General features: G+C 44.0%; 1 protein-coding gene across 1 annotated transcript in view; it reads right to left on the bottom strand.

The window, feature by feature from the left end:
* tbrg4 (transforming growth factor beta regulator 4) overlaps positions 1-11,272 on the bottom strand; it is a 43,402-nt gene extending 32,130 nt beyond the window's left edge. Inside the window, exons 1-2 of the mRNA XM_043687962.1 lie at positions 11,187-11,272; positions 5,117-5,570 (exon numbers count right to left, since the gene is read on the bottom strand). Of these exons, the coding sequence (XP_043543897.1) occupies positions 5,117-5,527 (411 nt within the window). The 5' untranslated portion in view covers positions 5,528-5,570; positions 11,187-11,272. The remainder of the gene's footprint in view (positions 1-5,116; positions 5,571-11,186) is intronic.
* Between the last annotated feature and the right edge of the window lie 469 nt (positions 11,273-11,741).

Genomic DNA, 11,741 nt, shown 5'->3' on the forward strand with positions numbered 1-11,741 from the left:
CCCAGCCTATTCAGCCTCTCATGACAACGCAAATCCTCCAACCCTGGCAACATCCTTGTAAATCTTTTCAAGTTTCACAACATCTTTCCGATAGGAAGGAGACCAGAATTGCACGCAATATTCCAACAGTGGCCTAACCAATGTCCTGTACAGCTGCAACATGACCTCCCAACTCCTGTACTCAATACTCTGACCAATAAAGGAAAGCATACCAAATGCCGCCTTCACTCTCCTATCTACCTGCGACTCCACTTTCAAGGAGCTATGAACCTGCACTCCAAGGTCTCTTTGTTCAGCAACACATCCTAGAACCTTACCATTAAGTGTATAAGTCCTGCTAAGATTTGCTTTCCCAAAATGCAGCACCTCCCATTTATCTGAATTAAACTCCAACTGCCACTTCTCAGTCCATTGGCCCATCTGGTCCAGAGCCTGTTGTAGTCTGAGGTAACCCTCTTTGCTGTCCACTACACCTCCAATTTTGGTGTCATCTGCAAACTTATTAACTGTACCTCTTATGGTCGCATCCAAATCATTTATGTAAATAACAAAAAGTAGAGGACCCAGCACCGATCCTTGTGGCACTCCACTGGTCACAGGCCTCCAGTCTGAAAAACAACCCTCCACCACCACCTTCTGTCTTCTACCTTTGACCCAGTTCTGTATCCAATTGGCTAGTTCTCCCTGTATTCCATGAGATCTAACCTTGCTAATCAGTCTCCCATGGGGAACCTTGTCGAATGCCTTACTGAAGTCCATATAGATCACACCTACTGCTCTGCCCTCATCAATCCCCTTTGTTACTACGTCAGAAAACTCAAGTCAAATTCGTGAGACATGATTTTCCATGCACAAAGCCATGTTGACTATCCCTAATCAGTCCTTGCAGGTAGATAACATCGGTGGTAAAAACAAGGGCTGCAAATTCTGGAAACCAGATTCTAGACTAGAGTGGTGCTGGAAAAGCACAATAGTTCAGGCAGCATCCGAGGAGCAGGAAAATTGACGTTTCGGGCAAAAGCCTTTCCACTGGTTCTCCTTGGTTTAATCTGCTCGTTACTTCCTCAAAGAATTCTAACAGATTTGTCAGGCGTGACCTTGAATTGATGTTTTGGTTAAGAAAAAGAAGGAAGCAAATGTCAGGTACAGACAGCAGAGATCGAGTGAATCCATAGAAGAGTATAAAGGCAACAGGAGTATACCATATATATTCGTGTATAAGTAAATCTCATGTAAAAGTAAACGCCTTGGTTTTGGCTCAAAAAATCTTGTATTTTCTATACATCTTGTGTATAAATCGACCCGAATTCTTCACAGTTACAGATCAACACTTATGAGGCAGTGTGCCTGCCCTTTGCGCTCCACTCTGGCTTTTCAGTCAGCTGGCCATACCGCTCCATTCAGGGTCTTCCAGTCCACCAGCAGTCACACTCCACTCCAGGTTTTCAGCATTATTGTAACCTGCAGAGTCGGTTTCAGTTATTCGCAGCCCGAAACATATTACAGGGAACGTTCCAGAACCAGGGACCAGACAGCTGCTGGGAATTTAGGTTTCCCATTTAAATGAATGAGTTCACTCCTATCCCTGGTTTCGGGCTTCCGCAGTCGGTCTGGTAACGTATCCCTGGCGGATATGGAGGGACTACCGTGCCATTCTACTGTAGCAGGCAGAATGGAGAGTTATTTTGTAGATAAATATTCAATAATGGCCATAATTCTTTTTCCTTTTGTTGTTTATTATTTTATATAGAGATTTGGCTCGTTTGTCCATACTCTGACTCATACCAAACATGAATTTCAGTCTCTCAAAACGTGTGCCCGTGTATTAGTTGACCCCTTAGTTTTTTTAAGCTGAAATTGTCTTCAAAATTCAACCTATACACGAGTATGTACAGTGCCTAAGAGGGAAATCAGGAAAGCAAAAAGGGGACATGAGGTAGCTTTGGCAAATAGAGTTAAGGAGAAACCAAAGGGATTCCACAAATACATAAGAACAGAAGGGTAACTAGGGAGAGAATAGGGCCCCTCAAAGATCAGCAAAGGCGGCCTATTGTGGAACCACTGGAGATGGGGGAGATACTAAACGAGTATTTTGCATCAGTGTTTACTGTGGAGAAGGACATGGAAGATATAGAATGTGGGGAAATTGATGGTGACATCTTGAAAAGTGTCCATATTGCAGAGGTGGTGGTGCTGGATGTCTTAAAATGCATAAAGGTGAATAAATCCCCAGGATCTGATCAGGTGTACCCTAGAACTCTGTGTGAAGCTAGAGAAGTGATTGCTCAGCCCCTTGCTGAGATATTTGGATCATCGATAGTCACAGGTGAGGTGCCAGAAGACTGGAGGTTGGCAAACATGGTGCCAGTATTTAAGGAAAGGCCAGGGAACCAAAGACTAGTGAGCCTGACATCGGTGATTGGCAAGTTGTTGGAAGGCATCCTGAGGGACAGAATGTACATGTATTTGGAAAAGCAAGGACTGATTAGGGATAGTCAACATGGCTTTGTGTGTCGGAAATCATGTCTCACGAATTTGACGGAGTTTTCTGACGTAGTAACAAAGAGGATTGATGAGGGCAGAATGGTGGAACTGATCTATATGGACTTCAGTAAGGCATTCTCATACCTTTTGGTGAACTGGTTGGCAAAGTTGGATCTCATGGAAAACAGGGAGATCTAGCCATTTGGATTGGTTTGAATGGAGGAGACAACAGGGTTGTGGTGGAGGGTTTCCTTTCAGGCTGGAGGCCGTGACCATGGTGTGGCACAAAGATCAGTGCTGGGTCCACTCTTTTTCGTCATTTTTATAAATGATTTGGACATGAACATAGGAGGCATAGTTTAGTAAGTTTGCAGATGACACCAAAATTGGAGGTGTAGTGGACAGTGAAGAAGGTTACATCAGATTACAACGGGATCTTGATCAGATGGGCCAATGTGCTGAGTGGCAGATGGAGTTTAATTTAGATAAATGCAAGATTCTGCATTTTGGAAAGGCAAATCAGAGCAGGATTCATACACTTAATAGCAAGTGTTGCTGAACAAAGAGACCTTGGAGTGCAGGTTCATAGTTCCTTGAAAGTGGAGTTGCAGATAGATAGAATAGTGAAGGTGACCTTTGGTATGCTTTTCTTTATTGATCAGAGCTTTGAGTAAAGAGGGTGAGAGGTCAGTTGCAGCTGTACGGGACATTGGCTAGGCCACTTTTGGAATATTATGTGCAATTGTCATCTCCCGTCTATCAGAAGGGGGTTGTGAAAATTGAAAGGCTTCAGAAAAGACTTACAAGGATGTTGCCAGGGTTAAAGGATTTGAGCTATTGAGAGAGGCTGAACAGGCTGGCGCTGTTTTGCCTGGAGTGTCGGAGGCTGATGGATGACCTTATGGAGGTTTAGAAAATCATGAGGGGCACGGAGAAAGTAAATAGACAATGTCTTTTCCCTGGGGTGAGTGAGCCTAGAACTAGTGGGCATAGGTCTAGAGTGAGGGCAGAAATATTTTAAAGGGGTCTAAGGGGCAATGTTTTCATGCAGAGGGTGATGCATATATGGAATAAGCTGCCAGAGGAAGTGGTGAAGGCTGGTACAATTACAACATACCCTTCTCGATGCCTTTTAAATATGAATAGGAAGGGTTTAGAAGGATATGGGCTAACTGCTGGCAAGTTGGACTAGATTAGGTTAGGATATCTGGTCAGCATGGACGAATTAGACCGAAGGGTCTGTTTCTGTCTTGCACAACTCTAGGAAGAAACCCTTGATGAAACCATGCTGACTCTGCCCTATTTTACCATATACTTCCAAATATTCAGAAATCTCAATCTTCATAATGGATTCCAGGATCTTACCCATGACCCGGTTTGGGCTAATTAGTCTGTAATTTTCCTCCTCTTGCCTTACTCCTTTTTTAAACAGGGTGTCATGTTAGCAATTTTCCAGTCCTTTGGGATTGTCCCTAATTTAGGTGATTCCTGAAAGATTACTACTCATGCCTCCATTATCTCTTCAGCTGTCTCCCTTAGAACTCTGGGGTGTCGTCCATCTGGTCCAGGTAATTTATCCACCTCAAGCCATTCAATCTTTCTAGTACCTTCTCCTTGGTGATGGCCACCATACTCAGCTGTACCCCCTCACTCTCTTGAATTTTTGGGATAATCCTCATGTTTTCCACTGTGAAGCGTGACACTAATTATTCATTCAGTTCCCCAGTCATTTCTTTGTTCCTCACTACGATTGCTCCTGCGTCGTTTTCCAGCAGCCCAATGTCTATTTCTGCCTCTCTTTTGCCCTTTATAGATCTAAAAAAGCTCATATAATCTTCCTTTATATTACTGGATAGCTTACCCTCATATTTAATCTTCTCCCTCCTTTTTTTTTGTTTCCCTCTGTTGGTCTTTGTAAGTTTCCCAATCCTCTGGTTCCCACTGTTCTTCACTGCTTTGTACGCTTTCCCTTTTGCTTTTATGCTATCCCTGATTTCTCTGGTCAGCCATGGATGCTTCATCCTCCCTGTACCATGCTTCTTTTCCCTCAGGATGAATCTCTGCTGTGGCTCCTGAATTACTCCCAGAAACTCCTGCCTTTGCTATTCCATTATCTTTCCTGCTAAGCTCCTCTCCCAGTGAATTCTACCCAGCTCCTCCCTCATGTCTCTATAGTTGTTTTATTCAGCTGAAATACCATTATCTCTGATTCTATCTTCTCTCTCTCAAATTGCAGAGTAAATTCAATCATGTTATGATCACGGCTTCCTAAGGGTTCCTTCACCTTAAGCTCTCTTGTCAAGTCTGCCCCATTGCACAACACTAAATCCAGTATTGCCTGGTTCTCTAGTGGGCTCCATCACAAGCTGCTCCAAAAAGCCATCTCGTAGACATTCCACAAATTCCTTTTCTTCCAAACCACTACAAACCTGATTCTCCCAGTCCACTTACATACTGAATTTCCCCGCAATCACTGTAACTTTGCCTTTCCTATGTCCTGGTATATCTTGTATCCCAGCTCCTGATTACTGTTTGGAGGCCTATACGTAACTCCAACTATGGTTCTATTGTGCTGTTATTAATGACTCCAAACTCAAGGCGGGTGCATTTTATATGACAAAAAGTCACTAACCTGGCCATCAACAGCATTCAACAAATGCTGGAAGCGACTGTCTCTAAGAACATCCTGTGTGTCCAACTTCTGCTCCACTATGTGGCGGCACAGGCGGATGAGCAGTGCAGCTGCTTGATTCCCAGTAACTGTGTGTTCTGAGGAAATCTGCAGGAGCTCCTCTGTGTTCAAGGCTGATTCAATCAGCTCATCCACTTTTATGTGCTCTGGCTGGCAAGTGTATTCAGTGGCAGGTGTCAAGTCGGGTATGTGATGGTGAACAGATGTGTGGATGCCAGCCAGTGACGTCGATGACTGGTACAGTTCTGCTGGGGTCCATCTGCAGGCAGTTAGTACAATGGCAGGAGTCGACACAGTGAGGAATGAAGCACTTAAGTGTCGTGTACATCTTTGTATCAGCCTAGCTGCCATTTTTGTTGCTGAGTGACATTAAGTGCTTTACATCTCACAACACCTAAAGCAAAGACAGAAATTGTGATGTTGATGTTAAATGAATACATGTACTTACAGTAATTATTCATTGTATTAAAATGTGACATGAGTGTTTAAAGTAGGAACAGGAGTTGCCCATTCAGGTGATGAATGTTCCACCTGTCATGGTTGGGCTCCTGTGGCACAGAAGTAGTGTCCCTACCTTTAAGGTAGAAGACCTGGGTTCAAGACCTGCAGCAGTGATGTTTTCCAACATGCCTGAACAGGTTGATTAAAAACATCTCCATCATTCATGGGAACACAGGAAGCAAGAGTACACCATTTGGCCCACCAAGCCTGCTCAGTTACTCAACTAAATCATGGCTTACCCTCTCCCATAACACACATTTTCACACACTATTCATTACATCTTTAACATCTAGAAATCAATCAATCAATCTCTCCCTTGAATGTACTCAATTACAAAGATCCCACAGCCCTCTGCGGTATAGAGTTCTAGACTAAGGATTCTGAGAGCAAAGAAATTCCTCCTCAGGACAGTACTAAATTGCCTTTCCCTCATTTGAGTCTGTATCGCTTTTTTGACACCTCTGACAGGGGTAACATCCACGCGCATCCATCCCATTGAGCTGTGTAAAAATTTTTTGAGTGTTTCAAAACAGTGGAAAATGCGGGCAGTGAGCTTACTACCTCTCACATCCAAAGTAAACACTTTACCATTTGACTCAATGTACCTGCACCATTTGAATTTAAATTAAGATATTGTTTGGTATTTACAGTACCTTAATCTGTTTACCTAACTTTGCTTGATAACCATGAGAGATCATTTTGGCAAATTGCACTGCACCAGCTCCAAAATCAAGACCTCTTCCTGAAATGTGATACCCAAACCTACTGCATTATTCTGGATGGGGTCCCATTAAGATTTCATGCAAACATATACTCGGATTGTCATCTACAAGATGCTGCACACAGCAAAAATGAATGACCAGTTATTGTTTCTTATATTTAAGGAGAAAGTGAGGTCTGCAGATGCTGGAGATCAGAGATGGAAATGTGTTGCTGGAAAAGCGCAGCAGGTCAGGCAGCATCCAGGGAACAGGAGAATCGACGCCTCGGGCACCAGCCCTTCTTCAGGAATGAAGAAGGGCTGGTGCCCGAGGCGTCGATTCTCCTGTTCCCTGGATGCTGCCTGACCTGCTGCGCTTTTCCAGCAACACATTTCCATCATTGTTTCTTATATTTACTAAAGGAAAAACATTGGCCAGTGGCAATGTATGTGCCTCTATGCATTTGGATGCTCTCTGGTCCTGTCATGTTGACAGCATTCTTCAGCCCTCTCACTCAACATGTTCCATCCCCATCCCCCAATACTATTGAAATTCCCAGATCACTCCCCCTAAACCACAAGTGTCTTAATTTCACGTACCCTTGACATGACTGGACAGGCATAGTAATATCAGCGCCCTTGACGCAGCTAATAGCATCAATGATATGATCATCCAAAACCAATTCCACTGGGCCACCTCGGTGGTTAGGAGAAGTGGAGTTCTGAGTGCCAAAGAAACCAACTTGAAAATAACTCTTTTACCAATGGAACTAATTCTTCAAGAACATTGGCAAGAGGGAGTATGGAAAAGGAACTCAAGAAAACAATGTCAAGGATGTCAACTTAAAGGGCCACTTCCACCTCCCGGAGACCACTGCTGAATGAGTGATCAGAGATGTGGCTGGCTCTAGAACTGAGCTCATCAATTACAAAGGATTCTCAGAAACCATGACCAATGACATGGAATTGTCCTAGATGGACAGTCATATTCATTAGCAAGTGATTGCTGACGATGCAATTGGAATTACCAATTCTTTGTTTTATCCTGTTGGTATTTTCTTCTTTTCCCTTCTGCTGTTATGCCCCCATCACCTGACACTGGCCTTTCCTATTCCCTTAGCACTGCTGGTATCACTCAATCTCCCCTTTATTTGGCATTCCTTTTCCCCTGACATTATTGGTTTCTTAATCTCATGCCCCTGGAGGAAAATAGTATTAAAACAAAATATTGGAAATACTCAGCAGGTCGAGTAGTACCTGTGGAATGAAAAACAGCTTAATCGTTCAGTTCAATGAAAAATTTAATGAAAAGTCATCAACTTGAAATTAACAATTTTTCTCTCCAGAGATGCTAAAATGTGTGGTGCTGGAAAAGCACATCAGATCAGGCAGCATCCGAGGTGCAGGAGAGTCGATGTTTCAGGCACAAACCCTTCATCATTCAACATTCCTGATGAAAGGCTTATGCCTAAAATGGTGAATCTCCTGCTCCTCGGATGCTGCCTGACCTGTTGTGCTTTTCCAGCACCACTCTTTTCGACTCTGATCTCCAGCATCTGCAGTCCTCACTTTCTCCATAGATGCTGCCAAAGTTGCTGAGTATTTCTAGCATTTGCTATTTCAATACAATTTTTCTTCCAAGGGTCAGGGATTAGGATATCAAATGTCAGATTTTCAGAATTTGCAGAATTTTACTCGACAAGAAACCGTGTTGACTGATATCCAAAAAGGATCCAAATGCAAAAGCAGGGATAGAGCTTTAGCGAAACCACAATTGGAGTCATGTTTCGGTCTCATGACAATCTTTTGCTAGACTGATTCTTGGCATGGCTGTATTGGTTTATGGCGAAAGCTTGAGTATAAATAGGCCAATAATCTCCAGTGTTGAGAAGAAAAGGTGATATATCATTGAAACACACAAAATTCTTCAATAACTTGAAAGGATGGATGTCAGGAAGCTATTTTCCTGGTTTGCTAGTCTAGAACTCGGAATCAAAGTCTCAGGCTAAGGGGTTGGTTAGTTATGACTGAGATGAGAAATTTGCAACCTTTGGAATTTTCAGAAGGTTGTCAAACTCAGTCTGTATATATGTTTTATTATATACACTCAAGGGTGAAATAAATAAGGTTTTTTTCTAGCAGCAAGGGAATCATGAAATTTGAAGATAACGCATGACAGTAGAAACAACATGGAATTTAGCTATGAATGGCAGAGACTCAAAGAAGCATAAGACCCTCATTTAAGACCATGAGAGACAGAAGCCATTCAGCTCATTGATTCTGCTCTAACATTCAATGAGATCATGGCTGTTATGATAATCTTCAGCTCCACTTTTCTGCCTTTTCTCCATAAACTCGATAGGCCGAGTTGCCAATCCAGATCTTAAACATTTAGGAACATGTTTCATCTGCATCAAGTTCTAACCTTGACTGCATAATTCAGGACAAACATTTATGAGGAAATTGTGTGCAAATTATATTTGTAGTTTGACACTCTATTTAATCAAATTATGTAACATTTACTTTGAAAACATGCTGGCAGCATCAGGGAAAGACTGTTCTCAGGAAGCAGTGGGTCTGAGAGGGGAATGGGGAGGGGTGTGAAAAACAGTTGAGGGAGGGATAGGTGAGGGGAATGGTTGAATCAGAAATTTACAGCACAGGAAGAGGCTACTCAGCCCATTGTGTCTGCAGTAGCCCAGAAATAGCCATAGAGCTAAATCCCATTTTCCAGCTCTTGCTCTTAGTCTTAATGGCTGAGACACCTCAACTACATATTTATTTCAAATGTAAGGATTTCAGCCTCTCCCACTCTCCAAGGTAGACAAGCAGGACGCTGGAAGAACACAGCAAGCCAGGCAGCATCAGGAAGTCGAGAAGTCAGCGTTTTGGGTACAACCTTTCTTCAGGACTGGGGGTGGGAGTAAGTGGAGCTGCAGATGGGGGGGGGGGGGGGGGGGAAAGAGTTTGGGAGTGGAGGGGGTGGTGAGGTCAGGGTAGGTGAACACAGGTAGAGGGTATGCCCTGGTTAGTTGATGGGAGGGATGAATGCAGAGGTCCAGCACCCGCATGGAAAATGTTTGCTGACCAGATATCCTAACCTAACCTAGTCCCATTTGGCAGCATATGGCCCATATCCCTCTAAATCCTTCCCATTCTTATACCCATCCAGATGCCCTTTAGTAGTTGTAATTGTACCAGCTCCACTACTTCCTCTGGCAGCTCATTCCATACATGCACCACCATCTGCGTGAAAACATTGCCCCCCTTAGGTGCTTTTTATATCTTTCCCCTCTCACCCTAAACCTATGCCCTCTAGTTCTGAACTCCCCGACCCCAGGGAAAAACTTTCTCTATTGGTTCTATAAATGCCCCTCATGATTTTATAAACCTCAATAAGGTCACCCCTCAGCCTCTGATGCTCCAAGGAAAACTACGCCAGCCTATTCAGCCTCTTCCTCTAGCTCAAATCCTCCAATCCTGGCAACATCCTTGTAAATCTTTTCTACAACATAACCTCCCAACACCTATACTCAGTGGTCTAACCAATAAAGGACAGCACATTAAATACCACCTTCACTATTCTATCTACAACTCCACTTGCAAGAAACTATGAACCTGCACTCTAAGGTCTCTTTGTTCAGCAACACTCCCCAGGACCTTACCATTAAGATGTATAAGACCTGCTCTGATTTGCTTTTCCAAAATGCAGCACCGCACATTTATCTAAATTAAACTCCATTTGCCACTCAGCCGTTTGGCCTATCTGGTCAAGATCTCCCTGTACTGTGAGGTAACCTTCTTTGCTAGGAGAAAGTGAGGACTGTAGATGCTGGAGACCAGAGTTGAAAAATGTGGTGCTGGATAAACACAGCAGGCCAGACAGCATCTGAGGAGCAGGAGAATCGACGTTTCGGGCATAAGCCCTTCTTCAGGAATGAGCTGATTCCTGAAGAAGGGCTTATGCCCGAAACATCGATTCTCCTGCTCCTGCGAAAGAAGTGAAACTATCACTGTATTCTAACAGATGAAAGGCTTAACAGACAATCAATTCTTCAATGTATAATTTCAGTTACATCATACTGCAAATTTTTGCTATAAATTCTGTTACGATCGAGCCTTCCACAATCACCTGATGAAGGAGCGTTGCTCCGAAAGCTAGTGTGCTTCCAATTAAACCTGTTGGACTATAACCTAGTGTTGTGTGATTTTTAAACTTTGTACACCCCAGTCCAACACCGGCATCTCCGAATCATCCTATCTTTCAACCTCCCAACACATCTTTCTTTCGAAATGAATTATCCCAGTATTTGTTACTCTTCCACTCAAACTTCCAAAGTCCAGGCAGGGTACGCACAAAACGTTTGCAACACGATCACATCTGTCCTATGGGCCAGGGCTGTCACCTTACTAGACTCTTATTCAGTTCCAACAATCTGTGTACAGTAATTGCAGGTATGGAGGCTGGTCTGAGGATGGGGAAGTGTATGTGCATGTGGTGGCATGGGTAAGGATGTGTGAGAGAGCGCGGCGCATGCGCGAGGGGCCAGAGCCCGTGAGAGAGTGGGGGTGGGGTGTCGTGGGGGGAGACAAACTGAGAGTGTGTGAGAGAAAGAGACACACACACACACTGAAGAAGCAATGTGGTGAGAGAATGGAGTCAGAATGGGAGAAAGTGAGAGAGGAGGGAGAGGCGTCCCTAGTTCTGGATCCGGACAAGTGCAGGCCGCGCTCTCGCTTCTCCCTCCCTCCTCAGGATCGCGAGTCCAGCCCGTAGGCCCAGCTCTCCCACCCCCGAAGCTCACTCACCCAGTTCCCCGAGACCGGCATGGCCGCTCACAATCGTCATCCAGACCGTGGTGATGACGTACAAAGGTCACCGCCAGGGTGACGACGTCCGAGTGACCAATCAGCTCGTTCATGTTACACCATGGGCACGTGACCCGGAAGTGCGGCACTGCGGATGTCATGCCAAGGGCTACAGCAGTGGAGCTGGACAGTAATGGGAGCTTGGGGTTGTCCTAAACCCTTCAACATCAAGGCGTTTCTACTTCCATTTATACCAAAACCACAGTTTTAATCCACATAAACTTCCCATAGAAATAAGATTAATAATACAATAAGTTCACGAGGAAAGGTCGGACGTGTATCCATTGGGGTTTAGATGAATGCAATGTGATTGATCTATGATCCTGCGTGAACTTGACAGTGTGTATCCTGGGAAGATATTTCCCCTTGTGAGGGAATCGAGAACCTTAAGTCGCCGTTTAAAAAAAAGGTACTTCCCATTTCAACAGATTGGGAGGTTTTTCTCAGAGAGGGGTTACTTTTTAGAATTCTGAAGGCTTAATTAAGACAGTTAAG

This window comes from Chiloscyllium plagiosum, chromosome 4 (genome assembly GCF_004010195.1).
Source record: "Chiloscyllium plagiosum isolate BGI_BamShark_2017 chromosome 4, ASM401019v2, whole genome shotgun sequence".
NCBI lineage: Eukaryota > Metazoa > Chordata > Chondrichthyes > Orectolobiformes > Hemiscylliidae > Chiloscyllium > Chiloscyllium plagiosum.